General features: G+C 35.0%; 1 protein-coding gene across 1 annotated transcript in view; it reads right to left on the bottom strand.

The window, feature by feature from the left end:
* Nucleotides 1–12,508, bottom strand: part of LOC132563642 (activating signal cointegrator 1 complex subunit 3-like) — a 269,825-nt gene that overhangs the window by 240,730 nt on the left and 16,587 nt on the right. The window contains exons 21-29 of the mRNA XM_060228382.1: nt 12,135–12,348; nt 7,541–7,707; nt 6,967–7,065; nt 6,433–6,601; nt 5,637–5,857; nt 4,711–4,796; nt 2,569–2,735; nt 2,083–2,228; nt 1,286–1,406 (exon numbers count right to left, since the gene is read on the bottom strand). Coding sequence (XP_060084365.1) covers nt 1,286–1,406; nt 2,083–2,228; nt 2,569–2,735; nt 4,711–4,796; nt 5,637–5,857; nt 6,433–6,601; nt 6,967–7,065; nt 7,541–7,707; nt 12,135–12,348 — 1,390 coding nt within the window. The remainder of the gene's footprint in view (nt 1–1,285; nt 1,407–2,082; nt 2,229–2,568; nt 2,736–4,710; nt 4,797–5,636; nt 5,858–6,432; nt 6,602–6,966; nt 7,066–7,540; nt 7,708–12,134; nt 12,349–12,508) is intronic.

The following is a 12,508-nucleotide window of genomic DNA, read 5'->3' as shown; positions in this document are numbered from 1 at the left end:
ACAAACTTGCCACCTGGAAGCCATTTGTTTCTTCTGATCAATCCAAAATCAAACAAGCACAAGGAGAAATCAAAGGGAATATACTGATGAAATTTGAGAGATATCCATTCAATACTTCTTAAGAAATAGCAACAACAATCTTTACTAGGGAAAATCCAACATGGCTGCCTATCGGCCATTTTTTTTTTCTGATCAGACCCAAAATCAAATAGGCACAACTAGGGACCAAGGGGAACCTATATATGTGAGAAAGATCCATCCAGTACTTCTCAAGAAATAGTAATAACAAAAGTTGTTTATGGACAGACGGACACAAGGACACCAGCAAGGATGGACAGACAACAGACACAGAGCGACTTGAACAGAATTTGAATAAAAATACATATTGTAAATTGTTGCCACATTACCAACAAATGTATTTCTAGAGTTGTCTCCTCCTGTCTGTATCATTCTTTTTGTAATGGAAATATCAACATTTCTTCAAACAATGAATATTCTAGAAGTTTTATGGTTTTATATCACATATTGCTACTGCTGACGTACTTAATAAATCCAACAGCCTGCTTTATTTAGCAGTTTTCACACTCCTGGTGTCATTTCACAAAGCTCTTATAAAATCAAAGCAAAGTGTGTTGTCACTATGAGAATCAAATGACATTATGATAGGGTAATATTGCCTAATACCATTCTGTATACTTTGCAAAAGGTGACTACAAAGTTATTACAAAAGCATTGATTCCATGGAACAAGATAAAAGTATTACATTTTCTCTATACAATCCCTAAAAAGATTTACCAATCGATTGTAAAAAGAGCATAAGAATAAGATCACATTATTCTTTATATAGTATGATAAAATGAGAGCAACCTTACTTTTACATTTCTTTAAAGAAAAGTACTGGAAATTGATTTTTGATCCCTAGTCTTAACATGTTGGCTGTCATTCTACATCTACAAATTAAAGCCCTGGAGAACACACTCTGGTAACCAATATCAGCCTCTGTGACAGCTGCATGACCTGCCTGAAACCTGGCTGAAATTACCAGTAATATATTACAATCCATTGCAAATCCTCACATATCTCTTTAACCACAGCTATAAATGAACTTAAAAGGCATGATAATGTAAACAGGTAAAGGCCTTTGAATGAAATAAACCTAAACTAGCCAGGTCATTCCACACATATTTAACTATGTCCAATGTGATTTTATTGGGTTTGAATTATCAGTGAACAACTTTAATGAATTCTAAATGCAGGAATTAGTTAGCAAAGCTTCATTAATTACCTTGGAAAGTTGGCTTGTTCATGGTTGCCATTCGGGGACAGTAGTGCTGTCCTGGGAAACCGTTGATGTGAACTTCCAATGGGACAGGTCTCACAGAGGGACGGAAGTTGTACAGACCCATCTGGTGGTGTCAAATAAGTAAGATATGAAAACAATAACAACTCAGTAGCTGTAGTTTTAGAATGAACACTGCTAAAAATAATTATCTTCATAACTTGGAAATTTGTATTTTGACTAATCTATCTTAATATATGATATATAAGAGAAAATTTTCAATAGTTCCAGACCAGCTGTGTGCACTTGTGTTTTTAAATTCATGAAACAATGTTAATAGAGATATCTATCAAACATCAATTATAAATTCTCTTTCTTATTCTTGTAGAATTGTATCTTGCAGTCTTTCTCTTACCTTCCCCCTTTTTCTCTCTCATTCTCCTTCCCACCATTCCTGTCCTTTAACTGTCATGACCTCACCTGTCTTTCCACTTTCCAAATCTCTCTTTCCCTACACCTTCTCATCCTGCATTTCCCTCCCTACCTCTCCCATTTTTTCCCCTTCCTCTACCTGTACCTCTCCCTTCTTCTCACCTCTCATCACCTCTTTTTTTCATCTTTCTACCCTCCCGCATCTCCTCTACTTCCCCTTTTTCCATTCCCCTATCCTATCCTTTCCCTCTCATCCCTCCTCCCCCCCATCTCCTCCTGCTCCACTCCACCTATCCCTACCCTCCCATGCCCCTTCCCCCTCACCCATCTCCTATCCCTTTTTTCTCCCCACCCCTCTCTCATCCCCTTACCTGTTTGATGCCGAGCCAGTCAGCCAGATCCCTGGCATTTGCCAATGCTGTTGACAGGCCTACAACCCTTACAGGTTTGGAAGTGTGTGATGAGATGAAGTTAGTACGAGACACAATAACCTCTAGGACTGGCCCTCTCTCATCCCCTGTAAATCATGTCCATCATCAGGTCAAATATTTCTCTTCATACAGCATTTGTTTATTAAAAGAAATATGACATCTTCATACTCAATGGTGTATGAACATGATAATACTTAACAAATCTTTTAATGTTTAAAGATATGGACAGATACGAAAAGGTCAAAATATCTTAATTTTCCTGAAGTTTTGTATAGTATTTTACATAATTATTCAGATCATATACAGACTTATATGTGGATATTTTTTCCAGACTTTGATAAAAATCACCTCAAACTGATCTTGTTAAGTATCTTATCTATACAGGTGGGTGGTATAGGTCGGTTATGATATGTTGTAACCACTCACCCAATAAGTGGATCTCATCGATGATCAGTACAGCAACTGCTTTAACATAGTTCCTTGTCTGCCAGCTCCGACTAACCCCATCCCACTTCTCAGGTGTGGTCACTATCAGGTCAGCATTGGCCACTGCCCTCATATCTGGGGTGACATCACCAGTCAGTTCTACCACCCTGAAGGATAAGGCAGTGAATTGTAAAAAAAAAATATTAAGAAAATATAAGACATGAATGCTCCCATATTAATACAAACCAAAATCTGATCAGGTGCAGAACATGATGTTATGATACTATAAGGTAATTGTGAACCAGAATCTGATCAGTGTAGTGCATGATGTTATGATACTATAGGGTATGTGTGAACCAGAATCTGATCAGTGTAGTGCATGATGTTATGATACTATAGGGTATGTGTGAACCAGAATCTGATCAGGTGTAGAACATGACGTTATGATACTATAGGGTAAGTGTGAACCAGAATCTGATCAGTGTAGTGCATGATGTTATGATACTATAGGGTATGTGTGAACCAGAATCTGATCAGTGTAGTGCATGATGTTATGATACTATAGGGTATGTGTGAACCAGAATCTGATCAGGTGTAGAACATGACGTTATGATACTATAGGGTAAGTGTGAACCAGAATCTGATCAGGTGCAGAACATGATGTCATGATACTATAGGGTAAGTGTGAACCAGAATCTGATCAGGTGCAGAACATGATGTTATGATACTATACGGTAAGTGTGAACCAGAATCTGATCAGTGTAGTGCATGATGTTATGATACAATAAGGTAAGTGTGAACCAGAATCTGATCAGGTGCAGTACATGATGTCATGATACTATAAGGTAAGTGTGAACCAGAATCTGATCAGGTGCAGTACACAATGTTACGATTCTTTCAGGTAAGTGTGAACCAGAATCTGATCAGGTGCAGTACACAATGTTACAATTCTTTCAGGTAAGTGTGAACCAGAATCTGATCAGGTGCAGTACACGATGTTACGATACTTTCAGGTAAGTGTGAACCAGAATATGATCAGGTGCAGTACACAATGTTATGATACTATAAGGTAAGTGTGAACCAGAATCTGATCAGGTGCAGTACACGATGTTACGATACTTTCAGGTAAGTGTGAACCAGAATCTGATCAGGTGCAGTACACGATGTTACGATACTTTCAGGTAAGTGTGAACCAGAATCTGATCAGGTGCAGTACACAATGTTATGATACTATAAGGTAAGTGTGAACCAGAATCTGATCTGATCAGGTGCAGTACACGATGTTATGATACTATGAGGTAAGTGTGAACCAGAATCTGATCAGGTGCAGTACACAATGTTACAATACTTTAAGGTAAGTTTGAACCAGAGTCTGTAGAACAAGATGGCATGATAATATGGGGCAAATATGAACCAAATCTGTTTTAAACTTGAAAGCTTTTTTAAAGTGTCAGATTTTAGGTAAATCTACTCTCAAATTAAAGTGGATTCAACACTAGCTAGCTTTTTTAAAATGTGTGATCTCCAGTCTAACTATCCTAAACTTACAGAGGATAGAAATTTGTTACAGTAGTACACAATTTATCATCCAATTACTCTACTACCACTGAACCTGTCTAGCATCAGTGGTTTGAATAACCATGTTACAGAGGATAGGGGTCAGTTACAACTATTTTACAAATCATGTCCATCAGAAGCAACCTTTACCAACTGGTAAACTGATACCAACTCAATTTAACATAACTATATAATATGCCAGCCCACCAAAGAGAAATATTTCAAAGTAATGAACTACCAAGATTCAAGAAACCAGAAACTGACAGACAGCAGGGGCAATTTGTCTGACAGACAATCAATGCAAACTTTTCTGAAATCAGACTGAAGCTGATGGGCTAGTTAGTCACCAAATCTTCAGTCTGAACACATATTCTTTTGAGCACTGTATCATTACTGACAGCAGCAGATTTTACTGATTCACCTAAGTGTATGTATATATGTGAAGACAGATAGATCTAATTGTTTTAATGAGTTTGAACAACAAAATGGATGTGGAAATCAAAACTAATGCTGTTTTTATTAAACTTTTAAGCAACATGATTAGGAATCAATATGTTATGACTAAATTTGTTTTTAGGTACTTACTTCTTTCCAAGCTTCTGTTGGATCCGGACTTTCCAGTCATCCATTCTCTCTCGTACAAGAGCTTTCAGTGGTGCAATGTAGACAGCCTGTAAAGGTAATAGTAAGAGATGAAAACTAATAACAGAAAGTACGACAACTAACCGACAAAAAAAAGCAGCAAAGAACAGCTTCTCCATGAGTAACTTTATTCTAAGTCAAAATCTAAAAAATAGTGACAGAAAAACAACAGTCTTGTATATTTAACATAGAGATATGGAGAGTTATGGCACCCCCTTTCATAAAAATCATGAACCACATATCAGAATACTGTGGAATTCATAGAAAAATCAGTCAAAACCCTTTTTTTATTTGCTGACCTACACTGATTTTTGAACTTCAATGTATCTACAAAATAATAAGTTAATCAGAAAATAATTTCAGGAGTCCTTGTCAATCCTCCATATCCACCATAATATTCCACGTATTTTACCCAACAATGAACCAAAGCCATTCAAATCTCTATTTAACCCAAAGATATAACTATATACCAAACTTTCAGACTAATACAAACACAATTTCTTATCATTGAAGGTGAAAAATCAAAACTAAAGAGAAATAAAACTTTAGATACAAAAGTCCTATTTGTCCGATGTATATCTGTGAGTTGTTACGTAACTGGAGTGCCATAAAGACAATGTCATTTATTGTAAATCTTTTTGATTGGCAAATTTTGTAGAAATGTGGTAGTCTGTTACTTTTTTTTTTTTTGAAATTATGAATATCTTTACCAATTTTGACATATAAGACACATTTATGCCCATAATATGCACAGCAACCACTCAAATGGATTCCAGAGTCTAACCCAGATATACCACACAAAAACATAAAATCCTGTATGTGTTATATGTTTGTGTTCCATCATTCCTTTCTCATAACATCACATGTACCTTTGCTTTTGGATATTCTCTGAACACCCTGAATATGGCCATCTCTGCAGCGACAGTTTTCCCAGATCCTGTAGGTGCCCCAAGCAGGACATTGCAGTCAGTGTGATAAAGGACATGGAAGATTTGTGTCTGTATTGGGTTAAAGTGTGTAAACTTGTAGAGTGTCTCTATCTGGGGGTCATTAAAAGCTGTGACAGGCAGAGGCTGCAAGTCCAGTAATTCTGTAAAGTAATAGATAACAACATCAAGTATTCATCACATCTTCAATCAACAATTTTATTCCAAAGTTAAAATCTGGTTTTGTTACTTACATAAGACTCTTCAATATCTGGACTAATGGTACTATAATATAAACTTTATCAACCAGTCTTCTAAGATAATGGGTATTTCTTATGTATATTCAAAACTAAAAAAACTTGGTAAGTCTTCAAAATACATATGCATTTTTGCACACACTATTATTTCTACAAAACCTTTACAGCAGGTCAATGAAATACTGATAACTTTGCATTTCTTCAATTCCCTTCTATCAGCACCAACTGTCTATATAAAACTTATGCTATTATTAATGAAAGTAGGTTAGGATTGTTGTAGTAAAAGGTACTTACGATGTTCACATCTTACCAGCAATAATGATGAACATATCCTGACTCCAAAATACACATTTGACATATTACAGAGTTTTGCTGATGGTGTTACCCTCGATGATATGAATTAGGAACATCTTGATTAGATGTTCAACTTTGACCCTCCTGCTGTACAACCTCTGACCTTTCACCCCTACTGAACTACATACCTGTATGGGGAGGATGTTTCTCAGGAAGAATAAGATGTTGGAAGGAGATGGCACACATAGCCTCTGATCCAAGCCATCTCTCAGACACAGCCTTGACATAGTACTGACTAGGTAGAGGTTCAAAGATCGGGATTGTAAAGACTAGAATCTGTGGCTCCTTGGCCTTCACCTGTAAATAGGATAAAATCACATGGAAAATCCTTCAAACAACGTTGCTCCTTTAAAAAAGTTATTTTAAAAACAAAAGCATCTGTACCAAGATAAGCAGTAGAAAGCAATAAAATGGCTTTACTATAAAAGTGCTTATTCTAATTGGATGGAATAAAAATACCTGGAAAATGAAATCTTAATAGACAAAATATGTTTCCTGATTTCTACGAAAAATGCATTCTTTTTGCATTAAAATTTGATAAAACTGAGAAAATCTTTAATTTGAAAAAAAAAAAAACATTTGCAGTTTGTTTATGAAATCTATGTAATCTCTAGGAGTTACAGACAGAAAGTACTTACGTTCTTTTTACATAGAGTACTTACCATCTTTTTGTGTAGAAGGAAGCGTTCTGAATGGTAGATGTGGTTGTTTTCTGGGTCCTCTACCCACACCCAGAATGACTCTGCACTGGTTCCATGCACCTTCACATAAGCAAACATGGTTCCATGTATATCTTTACTGTTTACGACTCAATGTGATGTTGTTTTACAGGAAAAAGATCATTAAATGTATCATAAACAGTGCAACTCTGGAGAAGATGGTAAGAATTTTCCTATTGTTTAATAATGAAAATAACTCTGCAATTTTTTAACTTCTAAAAAATCCAGCTAAATTACTGAATAGGAATTTTATCCACAATCAAAATTTAAGTAAGGTTACTACAATACAATGTTTTTACACTATATTCTGGAAAATCTATTCTCCCATACTTTACAGGTGGATTCTGTTTTATGGAAGGGAAAAAAGTTACAATTTCAACTCTTTAATATGAGAGAAAAATAAAAAATGCAATAAAAAATGGATCTGTTCCATGCACAGGGATATCTCAACCCTCGTGTAAGAGTAGGGCTGACCACCCAAACTCTTACACTCCAAAAATTTAACAAATATACCAACCTTGTCATCCCACTGAAAGACTGGGTCAATGGTCAGCCTCACTCTGAGTACAGTGCGTGTGATTGGTTGTATGGTGGCATCCAAATCTAAGGCAGGAATCTGGTTGACACACTTTTTGATGATAGGTCCCATACGTACGTGGTGCACCATGTGACCTATAGAAAATTAAAAATAGTATCGCAAGAAATCTCAAGTGTAAAACTTTTAATGTTATCCAAGTAAAAACAAAGGTGATAGCTCTGCATATAGTGGTGTGTATAACTCACGATTCAGTATGCAACACTCTGAAAAGTTGTAAATGAGTAAATGACATATACCCTCGACAAAGTGACACATAGTCAACAAAAGGCCAAAGTCTTTAAAAGACTTTTATTCCCTATGGGTTCTCATGCATTCCTAAGACAGGTTAATCAATAAACTGACAAAATTTTTTATGTTTTGTATTCCCCATGAACAATCATAAACAAGGAAACACAAAGTATTATTCCCTGCATCCAGCTGTTACTAGGAATATCCAAACAGACAATTACTTGAAGTAGATTCTCTTGTGTCTTTCATTGTTCAATGTGTAGCCTGAAATAAGCTTAATTGCAAACAGTAAATTTTGAATTTCTAAGTTTGTTTCCATGGTTACAGAGCAAAAATATCAGAAACAAAATCTTGCTAATAGCATAAGGCACAACTAAGGTACTTTTCTAATATGTATACAAAATTTTGTCACTTGTCTGCCACATATTACACTACCTAACAGCAATTCAGCCATGTATTGTTTGACATCAGTATATTGTTTGCATTTTAATTTTGTGATCCATTCAAACACTGTAACTACAAAAAGTCAACACAGCCACTGTTTCTAACTTACTGTAAGACACCTTAATGGAGTATATAATGCCAACAGATGAGGCTTTGATCAGGAGTAATTAGATCAATTTTTTAATATCAAAAATTGTATCACATAGTCAAGAGTCTACTGTGTAATTATAATAACACATATCAGGCCTATTTCAGTAAAACATCTATATCAACACAAGACTACAGGTTTTGTTTAAGACTATTCCAGTAAAACATCTATATCAACACAGGACTACAGGTTTTGTTTAAGACTATTCCAGTAAAACATCTATATCAACACAGGACTACAGGTTTTGTTTAAGACTATTCCAGTAAAACATCTATATCAACACAGGACTACAGGTTTTGTTTAAGACTATTCCAGTAAAACATCTATATCAACACAGGACTACAGGTTTTGTTTAAGGCTATTCCAGTAAAACATCTATATCAACACAGGACTACAGGTTTTGTTTAAGACTATTCCAGTAAAACATCTATATCAACACAGGACTACAGGTTTTGTTTAAGACTATTCCAGTAAAACATCTATATCAACACAGGACTACAGGTTTTGTTTAAGACTATTCCAGTAAAACATATATATCAACACAGGACTACAGGTTTTGTTTAAGACTATTCCAGTAAAACATCTATATCAACACAGGACTACAGGTTTTGTTTAAGACTATTCCAGTAAAACTTCTATATCAACACAGGACTACAGGTTTTGTTTAAGACTATTCCAGTAAAACTTCTATATCCCCACAGGACTACAGGTTTTGTTTAAGACTATTCCAGTAAAACCTCTATATACCCACAGGACTACAGGTTTTGTTTAAGACTATTCCAGTAAAACATCTATATCAACACAAGACTACAGGTTTTGTTTAAGACTATTCCAGTAAAACATCTATATCAACACAAGACTACAGGTTTTGTTTAAGACTATTCCAGTAAAACATCTATATCAACACAGGACTACAGGTTTTGTTTAAGACTATTCCAGTAAAACATCTATATCAACACAGGACTACAGGTTTTGTTTAAGACTATTCCAGTAAAACCTCTATATACCCACAGGACTACAGGTTTTGTTTAAGACTATTCCAGTAAAACATCTATATCAACACAGGACTACAGGTTTTGTTTAAGACTATTCCAGTAAAACATCTATATCAACACAGGACTACAGGTTTTGTTTTGTTTAAGACTATTCCAGTAAAACATCTATATCAACACAGGACTACAGGTTTTGTTTAAGACTATTCCAGTAAAACATCTATATCAACACAGGACTACAGGTTTTGTTTAAGACTATTCCAGTAAAACATCTATATCAACACAGGACTACAGGTTTTGTTTAAGACTATTCCAGTAAAACATCTATATCAACACAGGACTACAGGTTTTGTTTAAGACTATTCCAGTAAAACATCTATATCAACACAGGACTACAGGTTTTGTTTAAGACTATTCCAGTAAAACATCTATATCAACACAGGACTACAGGTTTTGTTTAAGACTATTCCAGTAAAACATCTATATCCCCACAGGACTACAGGTTTTGTTTAAGACTATTCCAGTAAAACATCTATATCAACACAGGACTACAGGTTTTGTTTAAGACTATTCCAGTAAAACTTCTATATCAACACAGGACTACAGGTTTTGTTTAAGACTATTCCAGTAAAACATCTATATCAACACAAGACTACAGGTTTTGTTTAAGACTATTCCAGTAAAACATCTATATCAACACAGGACTATTTTGTTTATATTCCAGTAAAACATCTATATCAACACAGGACTACAGGTTTTGTTTAAGACTATTCCACACAGGACTACAGGTTTTGTTTAAGACTATTCCAGTAAAACATCTATATCAACACAGGACTACAGGTTTTGTTTAAGACTATTCCAGTAAAACATCTATATCAACACAGGACTACAGGTTTTGTTTAAGACTATTCCAGTAAAACATCTATATCAACACAGGACTACAGGTTTTGTTTAAGACTGTTCCAGTAAAACATCTATATCAACACAGGACTATATCAGGTTTTGTTTAAGACTATTCCAGTAAAACATCTATATCAACACAGGACTACAGGTTTTGTTTAAGACTATTCCAGTAAAACATCTATATCAACACAGGACTACAGGTTTTGTTTAAGACTATTCCAGTAAAACATCTATATCAACACAGGACTACAGGTTTTGTTTAAGACTATTCCAGTAAAACATCTATATCAACACAGGACTACAGGTTTTGTTTAAGACTATTCCAGTAAAACATCTATATCAACACAGGACTACAGGTTTTGTTTAAGACTATTCCAGTAAAACATCTATATCAACACAGGACTACAGGTTTTGTTTAAGACTATTCCAGTAAAACATCTATATCAACACAGGACTACAGGTTTTGTTTAAGACTATTCCAGTAAAACATCTATATCAACACAGGACTACAGGTTTTGTTTAAGACTATTCCAGTAAAACATCTATATCAACACAGGACTACAGGTTTTGTTTAAGACTATTCCAGTAAAACATCTATATCAACACAGGACTACAGGTTTTGTTTAAGACTATTCCAGTAAAACATCTATATCACAAGACTATTCCAGTAAAACATCTATATCAACACAGGACTACAGGTTTTGTTTAAGACTATATTCCAGTAAAACATCTATATCAACACAGGACTACAGGTTTTGTTTAAGACTATTCCAGTAAAACATCTATATCAACACAGGACTACAGGTTTTGTTTAAGACTATTCCAGTAAAACATCTATATCAACACAGGACTACAGGTTTTGTTTAAGACTACAGTAAAACTTCTATTTTGTTTATATTCCAACACACAGGACTACAGGTTTTGTTTAAGACTATTCCAGTAAAACATCTATATCAACACAGGACTACAGGTTTTGTTTAAGACTATTCCAGTAAAACATCTATATCAACACAGGACTACAGGTTTTGTTTAAGACTATTCCAGTAAAACATCTATATCAACACAGGACTACAGGTTTTGTTTAAGACTATTCCAGTAAAACTTCTATATCAACACAGGACTACAGGTTTTGTTTAAGACTATTCCAGTAAAACATCTATATCAACACAGGACTACAGGTTTTGTTTAAGACTATTCCAGTAAAACATCTATATCAACACAGGACTACAGGTTTTGTTTAAGACTATTCCAGTAAAACATCTATATACCCACAGGACTACAGGTTTTGTTTAAGACTATTCCAGTAAAACATCTATATCCCCACAGGACTACAGGTTTTGTTTAAGACTATTCCAGTAAAACATCTATATCAACACAGGACTACAGGTTTTGTTTAAGACTATTCCAGTAAAACATCTATATCAACACAGGACTACAGGTTTTGTTTAAGACTATTCCAGTAAAACATCTATATCAACACAGGACTACAGGTTTTGTTTAAGACTATTCCAGTAAAACATCTATATCAACACAGGACTACAGGTTTTGTTTAAGACTATTCCAGTAAAACATCTATATCAACACAGGACTACAGGTTTTGTTTAAGACTATTCCAGTAAAACATCTATATCAACACAGGACTACAGGTTTTGTTTAAGACTATTCCAGTAAAACATCTATATCAACACAGGACTACAGGTTTTGTTTAAGACTATTCCAGTAAAACATTTATCAAAGACAGGACTACAGGTTTTGTTTAATACTATTCCAGTAAAACAAAAAATCTATATCAACACAGGATCCATATCTCTGAGTCTATCCACGCTAAGCTTGCGGCCCTCCAGCTTTTCAAGAATTTCTCTGGTGAGGTTTGGAAACTGCCTAAGAGGATGCTCGAACCCCCAAAGTCGCTTGTCCAGGGTTTTGCAGAGATTTAGTAGCCTGCTTGCCATCACAGGCCAACCATTCTTCAAACACACCTCAAACAAAGCCCGTACAATACGTGCTGCATTCTAAAGCATAAAAAAAATGTTTCTTTGAATTTATGATGCAGAATGTTTGACATGAAAAGGTCTCTTGATGGATATTCAAACACCTATATTTGGCTAAAATGATTCTATGGATAGACAAGAAAAAACAAGTGGTTTACTTTCTATGTGGTTTACTTTCAAT

This window comes from Ylistrum balloti, unplaced genomic scaffold (genome assembly GCF_031769215.1).
Source record: "Ylistrum balloti isolate Yb309-2 unplaced genomic scaffold, AGI_CSIRO_Ybal_v1 Utg371806, whole genome shotgun sequence".
Classification (NCBI taxonomy): Eukaryota; Metazoa; Mollusca; class Bivalvia; order Pectinida; family Pectinidae; genus Ylistrum; species Ylistrum balloti.
The sequence above is the reverse complement of the archived record's forward strand: the minus strand, read 5'-3'. Positions and strand labels throughout refer to the sequence as shown.